Below are 14,891 nucleotides of genomic sequence, written 5' to 3'. Positions count from 1 at the left end.
TCAACTAGACAGTGAATAACAGAACATGCCGTCGTCTTTGTTTATTCCAAGAGTCAATCAAACGTACTGAGTAGTTGTGTGTTTTCACTATTAAAGCCCCAGTGCTGCTAACTTTTGATGATAATTTCACCATTTTTATTAGCTCCCATAGCCATATGTATATATGGCAATGGAAGCTATTCTTATAGGCTAGGAAAATGTCTGTATGTATGTATGTATGTATGTCTGTATGTCTGTATGTCTGTATGTCTGTCCGTCAACATCAAAAACTCCAAAACCGCTGCACATTTCATCTTGATATTTGGTGTGTACATGGATGATGGGCTGTAGATGAGATTTTGTTCAAATGAAGTTGTCATTGCCAAAAATATGCAAATTAAGTGAAAAAATGTAAAAACAGTCAAAATTGAAAAAAACTCAATAACCACTGAGCAGATTACATGAAAAATTAGCATGTAAGTACTTTGGGCTGACATGAAATGATTGTGCGCATCTTGGGTCAGTATCTTGGACTTGCTATTTTTCATGAATTTTTTTGTAATTTTCTCCCATTTTTGGTCAAAAAATCTCCTGCTCTGAAACCACAAGTCCGATTGATTTGAAACTTGGTATGGAAGTGCATAGGAGTGACCTTTCCCAAATTTGGGCAAATCGTGGTGAAATTTGCATATTTTTAGTTTACACGTCCATAGACTCCCATGTATAAGGCCACAAAAAATAAAAATTTAGTTTCTCATCGTATTCATATTGCAAAAAGGATGCAGTGACACAATTTTTAGTCCCCACGGATGAAGTCCAGTGAGCTTATAGATTGGGTCATGTCCGTCTGTTCGTCCATCCATGAGTCCATCCGTTCACGCAGATATCTCGGATATTTTGACAAAATGTCATGTGACCTTGATGACCTTTGATCTCAAATATACATATTTGTCCATAACTCAGTAACCACAAGGGCTACCACCCTTCATATATGGTATGATGGGACAGCTTATGATGCCACATATTGTACCTCATTAATTATGCACATATCTAATTTGAGCGAGCCAATAGAGCTAGAGGTCTGATTTTTGGTATATAGGGATAACTTAGCAAAACAATTTTTTTGACAAATGTCACGTGACCTTGGTGACCTTTGACCTCAAATATACATATTTGTCCATAACTCAGTAACCACAAGTGCTACAGCCTTCATGTATGGTATGATGGGACACCTTATGACGCCACATATTGTACCTCATTAATTATGCACATATCTAATTTTGAGCGAGCCAATAGAGCTAGAGGTCTGATTTTTGGTATATAGGGATAACTTAGCAAAACAATTTTTTTGACAAAATGTCACGTGACCTCGGTGACCTTTGACCTCAAATATACATATTTTTCCATAACTCGGTAACCACAAGTACTACACCCTTCATGTTTGGCATGATTGGACACCTTATGACGCCACATACTGTACCTCAATAATTATGCGCATATCTCATTCTGAGCGAGCCAATAGAGCTGGATGTCTGATTTTTGGTATATAGGGAGAGAAATTTTTTGACCAAATGTCATGTGACCTCGATGACCTTTTACCTAAAATATATGTTTATGTCAATAAATAAGTAACCACAAGTGCTATGTCCTTTGTATTTAGTAGGATGGGAGACCTTATGACAACACACGCTTTACCTCATTAATTATGTACACATCTAATTCTGGGCAAGCGAATAGAGCTAGAGATCTGATTTTTTTGGCATATAGGGATAATTAGCAAAATGTCATGTGACCTCAATGACCTTTGACCTTGATTATACATATATATGCATATTTCAGTAACCACAAGTTCTATACCCTCCAATTTTGATAGGATATTAGACCTTAAGATGTCACATCTTGTACCTCATTTATTATGCGCATATGTATTTCTTGGCTGGCCAATACTGCAAGAGGTCTGATCTTTTTCCCGATTTAGAACCATAACTTAGACATGCCTCATGTGTTTCAAATTGGGAACAACGACATAGACCTATGTGCCCATAGATCTCAACATATACACTCCAGTGATACTTCTTAATGACCACATTTTCCTGCCCCATCAAGACTAATACTCCTATTACAGGTGGGGACTATGTCATTGTGAATGACTTGTTGAGTTAATGGTTGTATCACAGTATTCGATATATCTAATTCTGTATTTTTTTTCCATTTTATATTCTGAATAATTACATTAAACATATTTCACTGTCTCCAGTACATTTCATTTAAGTATTTTCACTTCATGCACTTTATCCCTTTCACACATGTTCAAATATCTGACCAGAGAACAAACACTTAATAGTCCAGGATGGGAGCTACAGTGTCATTGACGCTATTTTTTTGAATGTGAACCATAATTCCTTTTCCTTCTCCCCAAATAATGTTGATATACACAGTATCCAGCTTGTTAACTCAGCCCCTATGGTTGTAAACTGCTTTGTTATTGTTGAAAACTGACTTCTGGTCCGGACTAGAATTCAAATGTAAACAATAACCATGCATCTACACATATAGATGCCACATTGACAAGCTAAATAGTGGGTGTATCAACATTCTTTGGGGAGTAGAATAAGAAGTTGCAATTTATTTATAAAATAAAAATAATGAAAAAACCATCAAAAGTTAGCAGCACTGGGACTTTAAGTAACAGAAGCAACAGAGCAACTGTCAGCTGGACTGCGTATACCTGTGTGTGCTACCTCCATGGTATCGCTGCAAATTGAAGTGCAGTATTTGCTTTTGTTGTGATATACAGGCCAGTCTGCAAACCTCAGAACACAAAATCCATCTGTGATAGAATCTGCTCTTTAAACTCTCAAGTTGCCCCATAAACAAGTACATGCGTACTTGTTATTACAGTGAGAACTTAAAGTCTAAAAAAAACAACATGAAAAAAACAACATGTATTGCGCAATACAACTGAGTGGTTATGGCAAGCCCAAGACAGCCGCCAACCCCCCCCCCCACCCCCCCCCCCCCCCTGGATGATAAAAGATTTGTTTTTGTTTCATGAAGATGCTGGTGTGATTTTGATTGCCGTGATTCCAAACCTGTTTCAAAATGTATTACAACCGTGAGGCTGTTCATAATAATAATCAAATCATCATGATCTCATTGATCAAATTCAAAACAAGGAAAACCGGCATACCTTAATCCACTTCAAGGACAATGGTAGGATAGTTTCAAAATACAGAGATTTGCTCATTTTTTGTTTTTCACTTTTATGTTTCACGGCAACCTAATACACAGTGATCCCTCTGAGCTCAACTGCTTGAGTTTTGAAGACATTACAAAGTTTCCTTTTGTACCTGGCCTGTGGCGTCCCCTTGCAGGAATTTTCTGTCGTAAATATCTATTGAAATGTAATGAACTTTGCCACTGTGACCATAAACAAGCAAACGTAGGTCATTCTGTTTTCAGTGAACAAGAAATTCTATTCAAAATCAGAGCTATCTCCGTTTTAAACCCGTACAAGACCACATACTTTAACTCTTAACCCGGTGTACCGATAACCCAGTTTCGGGATAAACCCTGGACAGATTCTTTGAAGGGCGCCCTCTTTGGTCAGACAGAGCCATTTTCAAGAAAGATACCAGAACATCTAGACTTGGTTCAAGTCTGTGATTTGTGAATGTTTGAGTGGAGTGAACGCAATGATTTGTATTTTGCTCTCATGTGAAACGCGCGCGTGAGTGGACGCGATGAGTAGGGTGAAGGCGATGAGTGGAGTGAACGCTATACAGCGGAGTTTCACCCGGAATCACAATCCGGCAGAAACTAACTCACTACTGCGCAGACTCAAACGTGACGCATTCAATCGCTGGGAAAACCTGGCGTGAGCTGCCAAATTCCGGATAGGTTTGTACGAAATAGGAGAGACACAAGAGAAACTATTATAAATGATTTTATTTTTTTTAAATTCACCGACTGAACCAAGTCTACAGAACATCTAGATAAGTTGCAAAAATCAAAAATCAATCCTGCTGGAACCATACACTTGTTTGAGCTACTTTCTATGCCCAATGATCATCAAATTGTTTGACATCATATAATGTACTTCTTTAATGAGTTTCAGAGTTTTCTTCATAAAATGATTTTATTCATGCAGTCATAGCACCAGCTGGTATTGTCATGTGAGTGTACTGTGCAGTTTCATTTGGTGGGTTAGACTCAACATACGTTGGAGATAGCCTTCACTGGGAGAAGGAGCACAAGTATTTGTATGCTAAAAATAGCTGACATCATGCATTTGTTGAACTATCAAAATAGAGAAAGGTCAATGACCTCAGTTGTAATGTTAAACACATTCATGCATTAATTGGCAGCACTGCATTGTTTGGTCTAATAAAATGTGGGTATTACTTATAAAGCTGGAATTTCAGAGCTGAAAATTTAGGTATTAAAGCTGTGCAATTTGTTGAAAAGGGGCAACTTATGCATGAAACGGAATTCAGATCAAAAACCTTTAGGTTTTGGAAAATATTTTGACCGCTAAAATTTTCATTGAAAAATGTAAAAATCTTCAAAAGACTACTGCTAGTACCTGCCAGCATGCAATGACGAAAGCAAAGAATAGATTTTCTTCAAAGACTTTTGGAAATGCAAGCAAAGGTTTCACTTTGGTTTGTTGATAAATTGGCAGAGTTTCACATTGAGAATTTTCTTTATGAAAATTTAGCCTCAAATGCTCTACTCAAAATGGTGTTTCCAGACTAGAAGTGAGGATGTTTATTGAAAATGATGAATTTCTGTATGGGTTTCGATTTTTGAGAAAGATGGTAATTCTTTTAAGCATTTTATGTTTCTCACTTTTCTGACTTGACAAAAAAATCTGCAAGTGGGGAGTGCTTGAGAGACAATGTTTCTAGTTCTTCTCCTGGTCATCATCATTCACAAATCCAAGGATGCAGCATGTCTGCGGACATTCTCTTACACAAGAAGACAAGTCACCATCAATAAGTTTACAATTTCATTGTATCTTACACTTTATTTATACTGCCCATGGCTCCAAAATCTTGAAAACTGACCTCTGCTTGCTACGTTGATTCAAAAATAGAGCTTACAAGTATTTTATCTTTTCGTTTAAGCCCAAAGACCTGATAGGCTATGGCACAGAAAACTCAACAGAAATGGTCAACATGAGTGCAAGACGTTAGCTTGGTCACTACAATACGCCGTCTTGCAGTCTGTTGCTAGAATGGTACCAACCAACCTATTATCTGCATGGATAATAAAATTCAACAGGGGTAGTGATGAAAGTAAGAAGTGGTGGTTTTGAGATGTACACATGCATGCAAATAAAGATAAACAGAATATGAAGATTACAGAAAATGAACAATATCCAACTGTGAAACACAATGAGTACATAGGTATATGCCTACAAGACCCACACAATACAATTTTCTCTTTGTATTCTAACCCCTACCTACAAATGGAAATCACACTCCAATTACATGCTTCTCTGAGCAGCCTTAGAGGTATGAATACTGTCGGTATATCATAAACAACGGCAATGCTATTATAAAGTGGGGCAGTACATAATGAACTGTCTGAGGTATCAACAACACACTTCCTATGTATTTTCTCACACATGCATATTTTGCTGTTTCAGGTAGTTTAGTGGGGTTTTTTCTGAGACAAGAGCGAGTAAACCCTGCAAATATTTTATCCTGGTCACACAAAAGTTCTTTTTCAAAAAAACAAGAGAATTATATACCATAGGGTACCACACTCTGAAGGGAAAATAACGATCAGAAAAATTTCTCTAAAACCTGGAAGGAAATGAGGAATTCAACATAAAAGAGCAACTAAAATATCTCTTAGACTTCACATTCTGGGTATTAAACTGAAATGTTCTGTTGGAAGAGTTCTCAACTCGTAGCTCATGTTAATTACTTTCCTCTTCTAGGAACTTTCCGTAACTTGTGGAGTCTTTTAGTTCGTTAAACTGTTCTGGTGATTCAATTTTGATTTTCATCACCCATCCTGAAACACAACGGAAGGAGGCGAGTAAGTTTAATCCAAATGGCATGTTATGACGTGTATATTGTTTGCTTAATTTCACAGTAAAGTTGAATGGACCACAAATCTCAATGCCGAGGCACCTGTATGAAATACTAAGTTACCCAATATTTCCTGTTCCTGTGTCATTTCAGCATGAATGTCATTTGTGCTGCGTCACACACTTCTTCTAGTACCTGACCTAGCACAAATGACCTTCATGCTGATACGATACAGGAACAGGTAACATTTAGTAATAACCGATTTATCATACACCCATGCCCTGAATTTTACAAATGATAGGAGAAACCTTAAATTTGGGGGCTTTACTTTTATTCCGCCAGACGCATAAGTATGGAAATATTTATCGAATATCTACTGAATTATGTGAGCAGGCTTCATTCATAAATTATACGTCTTTCCACAGAAGTCAACACTATGCTTATCTTCCATATCTCAATGAACACCGAAAGAAATGCTAATGGGTCTAAAAAAAGTTGCCCGGGAATAACATTTTTATGGTACAAAGATATTACAATCATTACAATCAAAATTCAATACAATCTGCTTGAAAACTCTCCAAAGTTTGATTGTGCCTGATCGTTGTACGGAGCAAAGAGAGAGGTGGCTATTTTGTGTGTTTACATTGAGAGTTGCCATGTCAACAATTATTGTGTGCGTGACGTCGCTATCACGCCACGTGCTTACTGCCTGTTTGGATGTAGATCATGCTGTGCCATGTGAAAGACAAAACGTTTGCTAGAGCTTGTCCAAAATGACAACAAAATTAATGAAATACCAATAGGATAACATTACAAAAATCAACTTTATTCCCGAATTTAGCTACCTGAAATATACTTATTCCTAAAAGTCCTTCAAATTCTTATCTCCAAAACATCCCATGGTAGGTAAAGAGTGACAGCCATTTAATTTTACTTTCAAGTAGCAAACATAGTTCAGGAACACTCCAAAATCAATGACATTTATCGTGCCTTGACGTATACAGTAAAATATTATGGCTGATGTTTTACAGCAAATGTCACCTAGATGGAGCGACGTTGGCATGGGTATATGATAATACAGGGTTGTTCACAGTGTTCATAGCATTTCCAATTATAGTGTAGTGAGTAGTCAGTAGTGAGTGTGCAAGATGCCATACCTTCATCATATGGAGAGCTGTTGATAAGACTTGGTTTGTCTTCTAAGGCAGAATTCACTTCGACGACTTCCCCTGACATTGGACAGTAAAGTTCACTGGCAGCTTTTACACTTTCCACTGCACCAAATTCATCTGAAATTGCAGGGTTTAAGGAGAGAAGTTTCAATGCTTGTACATGACCAATATTTACACAACTTTTTGTTTCATCTCCATGACCAAAATCTTTCTTCCTTTGATCACAACATACCTCCGACAAACCTAGTGTCTGACATAACACTGCAAATCCATTCAGAATCCACTAGATTTGGAAAACTAATTTCAAACCTATTCATCTTTCATCCTGCTTCTGTCATTAAATCTTCCATTCTTTCTGTGAATGAAGTTTTTTGTCTGCAGGTAATACAATAGCTCCTGTGATGCAGCATCAATCTCTGACCAAAGACAGAGAGATTCGCCGACGCTAGCACATGATATTCAAGGAAAACACAACACAATACAAACCTTCCTGATCAAATGTTGCTCCTAAGTCTGGTAGATTTACGTACACTACTTCACCTAGTAAATCCTGTGGTAAAGAAAATAGACATGAAACGAAAATTAGAATATGAATAAGCTACTACAGGTCATTTTCTACAAGTGCTCCAAGGTTGTGGAACAGGCTGCCTATTTTACTCCGTTGCAGTGAAAATTTTAACATTTTTAAATCAAACCTTAAAACTTTTTTATTCACCGAATGACTTTTTATATCATACAGTTTAAATGCCTTTTCACTTTTTATCAAGTTATGTACAGCGCTTTGAGATGTGTTTACACGGAAGCGTTTTTTCAAGAATAAAATATTATTATTATTATTATATTATTATTATTACTTTTTAGTTTCCTGTTCTTTTTGGAATTCTTCTATACATGCTGCAGTAATTCACTTAACTTGTAAATACTTTATTTTCATTCCAAATGAAGAAACTGTTCATCGTTTACCACTCATACTGAATTCTGGTCAATCTCTATTACTCTTTAATTGTGTAACACTGTGAGCAACACTTGTTGCCACTGAACATAACCTCCTTGTACCCGTGATTATGGAGGGCGCCCTCTATCAACGACTGCAAAACCTTGGCTAGGCTTACATCATGCTGGTGATGAATGTGAAAGGCTTGCATGTTCAGGAAGGAAAATGGTGAAATAAAATGATGAAGTTTCGATCAACTGTACGGCAGTTTTTTCCAAAAGACTTCCATCAATGAACAAACAGACAAACAAATAAACAGACAAACAACTCAGAGGCCGAGAGCTTTTAAACATGTCATACTACAGCTCTTGGAGTAAGAAGTGACATGCATGGCAGATAATGTGAGTGGTGTCTTTTGTTTCCAAATTGGCACGAACAACATTCGCATTATTGCAAACACTCGTATCAATACAATATGATCTATCATGAATACACTTATTTATTCATTCCATCAGTAAGACTAAGCAGTACCTGTATATGACTTTAATACTTCAAATGCACTCTACCATTTTAATTTTATAAGTTACACCGATAAGAAGAAATTAACAACATCAACCGTTATACTTTTTGCTGTCAGTCACTTTACTGCACACTATATACTGCTGTCTTTCTTTTTGTATCCACTGACAGTGTGTTGTTAGAAATTTTGATACTGGGTACAGTAACAGTTTGTTCACAGATGAAGTTCAAATTATAATGGCATATAGAAGAAACCTGCTTTGTAATTCCATCTCTCCACTGTCTGAATTATCATGGTATTCCTAAACATTCACTTTTTCTCAAGGACTACCTGTTCGACATGGTACAGCCGTTGTTCAATTACGTGCCCTTGTCTAAGAAATGTCTTCATTTTCCGTTAAATTTTCTTCCTCACGTAATTAGCTTTGTGTATACCGTAATCTTATCAGTAAAACGCCTCTTTTCACTGAATGCATTTACAAGAATAACTGTTTTATCACTAGTTGGGTTTTTTGACATTTCAAAACATTAGATGATTAATGTCATTGTAGATTCACAACACGGGGACTACAGGAAATGTGGATTTTACGGTCTATTACTATTGCTCTGCTTCATTTGTTTTATTTTCAACTCTAAAAACCACTTAAGCAAGATTGTTAATATCTTAGCAGGTGACAAAAAGACCACTCTATGAACATTGTAGCCATTCTACTGTGTACTGATTTTCTTCAGATGGTTATTGAATGGGTGAATTTATTGAACAAGAAATAACATAACGACTGCCATTGCAGTACAATACATTCAACTTCCATCCCTTGACAAAGAATTATGGCAAACACTGTAACCTATTCTATTTATGAATAATTCATAATGGATAATATATTGAAAGATTTACAACATACATGCTTGTTGCATAGCGGCCGGCACTTTGAATACAAATTGAAAATGAATGAAGAGATAATAAAGGCATTTGTTTTGTTGTCACATGCTGAGACAATAGAAATTTTCATCAGTGTCATATTCATTTCTAAATGTCCTTTGTCCTTGGCTGTCTGAATTGTATGTAGCGTTTTCAATGTTGGAAGAATTACCCTGACAGGGACGTCATAAAAATAAAAATGAAAGATCTTTCAATAAGCTAAATTTTGAATGATACAGACATCTTTTCTTACAAAAGCCTACTCACTTATATCTCATTGCATTAGGCTGCAATTACGGTACATGAACAATTACCAGAGGGAAATTGAACTCTATTATTCAGTAAAATTTAATGACTACATTATTATCCTAAAATTACCTCGAACAAAGGACATTTCATATTTTGATAGACTTGTGTGCATTCAGTCTTTTACAGTAGGGAAAATTAAACTGACTTTGACATGAATAAAATGCCAATAAAAAGTCTATTATTTGATGTAATAATTTGTTTCACGAAGATGTTCGTTCAGTTCATGATCAGTAACGGGGTCAAATCAAGAAGTATTGACAATCAGGGTTGAATTATGTGCACACCTGAGGAATACTGGGCCACATTGTCCTCATGATAGAAATCAGCGCTTGTCTTGGGGTACCTTTGACGGCAAATAAATATAAACATGCCCCTATGATAATTACAGCTCTATGCCAGCCTCTACAATATGTCAACCCCGTGATGTCGACCTCCAGAAACTTTTGTATGTAAATGTACACTCATGCAATACTGCACTGATAATTTCAAACTACGGTAATTAGTGACATGTCATGACAAGTCAATGACCTGTACTTAAAGAGTGTAGTCAGATAATTTTGTTGCTCCGAAAATCCTAAAAGCCAAAAATTAACCTGTTTGACCTGGTTCTCATTTTCAAAGAGTGGATTTAATGCATGTGGACAAAAGAAAAGTATATGCAGTCACAGTTCTCAAGGTGAGATCTGCATGTGATAGGAAACCAAACAGAACCTGTGAAGATTAGATAAGGTCATACTCTCAGGAAATTACAGCCTGGCACATTGCTGACCTGTATGTTGTACTGGTCTGGGGGAGACAACTTTGACAGACTACATACTAAGTTATGTTTATAGTATTACATGTATGTGGTTGTTCATGCCTATGAAATAATTTCTGTTAATTTCAATAGCACTTTTTACCGCATTACTTTTAGCACAAGAATATACCTAAGCACACGTATCAACCAGCCCAGTGGCAACTGGCACCATCAAATTTATTGCCCTGACACACTTCTGAAACATACATGTAGTTTTCACCTGTTCAAACATTTTATCTCAGAAAGTAAGAATTTCCATTTCATAGCCTACCAACTGAAAGTTTTGGCCTACAACTACATTAAAAAAAATAACCATCTAACAACTATCCAAACATATTATTTAGTAAGTTTGAACTTTTCAGTGATAACAATGCCCTATGGCCTACTTTTCCTACCATAAAACCTCTACCATGGCAACTTGAACCATGGCAGCTATGTACTGTTGAGGGGCGACATAGCACATATCTTGCATTTACCTTATATTTTGAGGGATGCATAATTTATGTCAAAAACATGTACCAGACGGAAATTCTACAATATGCTCACATAGCTGAATGGTGTATGTTTCACAAACACCAAATATATAAACACCTTAACACTTATCTCATATACATTCACTCACTAAAAATTATTTTAGCCTGAGAAGCCTCATACACAGTCCCTCCACAAAAGGATAGTGCCTCATTCTATAACCAAGGTGTCTATGTCAACATTGGGCCCCAAAATTCTTCAGATCAAGGTCGAAATTCACATTCTTATCATAAAACAGGTACACACCACAGAACCACTAAAGCAAAGCAAGTGAATAGCAGCATTGGCCCGCATTGATGGCCAGTTCTATTGGCAAACACTTTCTCAATGAAAAGCTGCATAAGGCACAGACACTGCATGATGACAAAATATTGTGGAGAGTATGGTAAGCATTTACTTTGGAAACTTAGGAAACATGAAAACTCTTACCTGTGCATAGTCTGAAATTCCTACAGTGCCAACGTCACCGTCTAATTTTATCCATTCATGTTTGTCAGTGTACCTTCTGTCTGCAAAACGTAACAATGAATTTATTAGAAATTGAAAGGTTTGTGATTTAGTATACATTCAAACTGCGATAAAATTTCAAAATCGATAGCAATCATGAGTATTCTCTGTATGTCAAAGGCAGTGATCTAACAATTCAATATTGCTTGCTGGTCGAATCTCATTGGTACTACAGTCAAAATGTCTTTGCGGTCAACCCTTGATAGTGGTCACCTTGTGGCCGTCCCGTGAAATTTTGCATGTTAAAAACCCTGTACAGAACATCCATCTCTCTGTAAATGTAGTCAGTGGCCACACATATATTAATTGTTCCAATTTGGTACAAAGACTCGTGAATAATGGTCAGCATACATGATTCTGAATGATCTCTGTCAAAAACTAGCTCATACTGATAGCAAGTAATAAGTCCATTTTGATGATAGCTAAATCCCAAGTGTTTCAGGAATTAAACACATGTATCATGACTGTCATGAGATTTACAATATTGAATGTTGCTATTACTGTTATATATTCCTGTATTTATCCATGGGAGCATCACCTCCACAAAGATAATGCCACACCCACCCTCTGGCAAAAAAGTTGAGCTCTATATAGTGATCACTTTTTCTTAGTTCCCCAAAAGCGACCACTACATAGGCTGACTGTATATGAAGACATGAATGACTGAAAAATGTAAAGGCATGTTTTTTTTTTAGGATGGCAGCAGACAAATGGACTGAGCAGTGCATAATTTATCTATGCTCATTATGGGAGTGATGGGTTTGAAATGTTCAGTTCAGCTGTAGTTATAAGCGTTTTGAAGCCATTCTGCCATCATTTCGTGCACTAGCTAGACGGTAAGTAAGTGGCAAATGTAGTAGGTCAACAATATTAGATGAAACGAGAGACAAGTATATCTAGTATCAGTACCACTGTCCCTAAAAAACTGGCTGAATGACGAGGTAATACTTGGCGGACAACTTGTCATCGTGGGGTGATAGTCCAGTAAGTGAGCGTCGACTTTTTCTACGCCGCAAAGCTTACGTATAAGGCCTTGAACCAATCTCGTAAAAAGACCTACATTTTTTACAGTGGACATCCGTCATGTGACATCCCATGGACAGGGTCATGGGGCGACCGACTCATGTTTAAATTTCAGATTTGCACAGCACTACTTTCACGTGGCGGGAGCACGATTGACAAAAGCGACAGCGGCAAGACTTTAGCTTATACCACCGGAAGGAGCATGAAAGTTCACCCGGTGTCTAGTCGTATTGTTTGCAGAGTGCAGCTGGATGGGGTGAACAGACCGGCGCGGCAGAGAGTGTGTAGCAACATTATCACGCCACCCATTCACTTACGAGGAACGGCACACTGATCAGACTGTCCTGAAATGTTCATATTTACCATCAAGAATCTTGGAAGCTTGGTCAGAATATCTGGCACTCGGTATTAACAATCTTGGCGACAGCGTCTTCGCTGCGATGCATCTGGAGCTTGCGAAAGCTAGCCTCTGCAGACCGAGTCTCATGACACTCGCCATCTTCCCTGGGTCACTTTTTGCACCTGCGCGGTGGTAAAGTTACCCAGTGTGCAGCGCGCGCTTTACGACAAAGTTTTAATACACAAACGTGAAAGTGAAAGGTGCGGCGTGTAGTACATGCACGCTGTTCACGTTGAACAGAAAACATAAATTGTATTTTAAATCTTGAACTTCGAGAGGCTCTCCTATTCTGCATTTAAGATGTGTATTTTCAATTTATATTGGACAGCATAGCCGTGTCCTGGGAATAATCCGAATATCAATTTTTGTTACCAAGTTTGTTCTTCGCGGAGAGCTTGCTCGACGTTGTGCACAATGACCCCAAACAAAGGTATTGTCAACACAAAACGAATGAGTTTTTTCACGTAAGAATTTAAGATACAGAAGTGCGCATCCGTTCAATCAACACGAAACAACTGCATCAGAGGGCGATGTAAATGAATGGCACCGATGCTGTTACATATTAAAGAAAACTATACCATACTACTTGTCGATGTGAAAAACAACTGTTAATTGACCTTTATACAGAAACAACAACGGAGAGAAGCGTAAGAATGCCACTAAGTAATATTTTTAAAGAGTTATGCATACCTCTAAATGTTTTTGCAAGCCTTTCATCCATTCCGCCATGGTTTAAACATAGTCCCTCTATGTGGATTGAGGGTCTGCGGTTAAAACCATGATTCTACCCAGCCGAATCCATATCAAAATGAAATTTTCAACTGTTATGATGAACAGAGAGGACAGTACATGTAATGCTATATCATTGTTGTTGACGTGCCCCGTAATTCCCATCGTAATAAAATACAAATATAATATTTTGGCAAACCGGTTCATTCGTTTTCATGTTAGATGGAAACTTGAAGAATCTTATTTCTGGAAGTCGCCGAATTTCAAAAATCCTTTCAATACTTTCAATTTACCAAGCCCTTTACCTGGAGAATCCAAATCACTCGGCTGGGCACGTAGTTTTGGCTTTTCAGAATTTACTCTCGTCCCACACCATACAACCAACAAATACAATTGAAAAGTTTACCCGGTATCATCAATCATAGTACAGTGTACACAACCCCTGAACCAATCTACATTGATGCATAGGTCCGTTGAAAATATCTCCTTGGAGTAAAAAGTAGATGGAAGTCGAGGCTAGAGTTTATCTGTTTAGGAAATGTACAAAATGGCACCTACCATTCATTCCGTAGATGCGTTATACGAGTCCTCGTTTTCAACAGAAAATCTTGTAGATGGCCGACTTAACTAACACAGAATTGATAAAAAAACATCATCATAACAACTTTTCTGAGTCGATGCAATGTTTCTTCACATGTAAACGTAAAGTATTTTTCCATCATAAGTGTTGTCATCAAAAACTTTTTTTACACAAGAACCTGTTGTGCCATGGAGCGAGGTGAATTTAAAATAAAATCGCTGTACATCGACAACATATAACTCACTAAAATCTATAACACACATCCGTGTCAACACTTTCAGTGATTTTCCTACTCATCAATTCTTTATTTAAAATAAACTGACATAAATGACGTAAATGATAGTTCATAAATTTTACAACTGCACAAATATACGTAAAATTCTTAATTGAAAATGAAAATAATTGCAGCTTCTCCCGATGGGGACGCATTTTCTTTGGTGTGCACGGTG

At 37.2% G+C, this 14,891-nt stretch overlaps 1 protein-coding gene across 1 annotated transcript; it reads right to left on the bottom strand.

Moving 5' to 3' along the window:
* Positions 1-4,981: 4,981 nt before the first annotated feature.
* LOC139147552 (glycine cleavage system H protein-like) lies at positions 4,982-13,282 on the bottom strand. The gene is made up of 5 exons (XM_070718678.1): positions 13,097-13,282; positions 11,633-11,712; positions 7,682-7,745; positions 7,181-7,312; positions 4,982-6,006 (listed from the first exon to the last, which is right to left on the bottom strand). The coding sequence occupies exons 1-5, from the start codon at positions 13,230-13,232 to the stop codon at positions 5,909-5,911; spliced, it is 510 nt and encodes a 169-aa protein (XP_070574779.1). The 5' UTR covers positions 13,233-13,282; the 3' UTR covers positions 4,982-5,908.
* Between the last annotated feature and the right edge of the window lie 1,609 nt (positions 13,283-14,891).

This window comes from Ptychodera flava, chromosome 13 (genome assembly GCF_041260155.1).
Source record: "Ptychodera flava strain L36383 chromosome 13, AS_Pfla_20210202, whole genome shotgun sequence".
In the NCBI taxonomy this organism is placed as follows: Eukaryota; Metazoa; Hemichordata; class Enteropneusta; family Ptychoderidae; genus Ptychodera; species Ptychodera flava.
Note: the sequence above shows the minus strand (reverse complement) of the source record. Positions and strands in the feature narration are given on the sequence as shown.

Bases quoted from the DNA above. Each gene is read 5' to 3' on its own strand.
- LOC139147552 (XM_070718678.1), bottom strand. From the start codon at position 13,232: ATGGCGAGTGTCATGAGACTCGGTCTGCAGAGGCTAGCTTTCGCAAGC. The intron at 7,746-11,632 runs GTAAGAGTTTTC...TCTTTACCACAG, and splicing joins GAATTTCAGACTATGCACAG to GATTTACTAGGTGAAGTAGT. The intron at 7,313-7,681 runs GTTTGTATTGTG...CTGCAATTTCAG, and splicing joins AGCAACATTTGATCAGGAAG to ATGAATTTGGTGCAGTGGAA.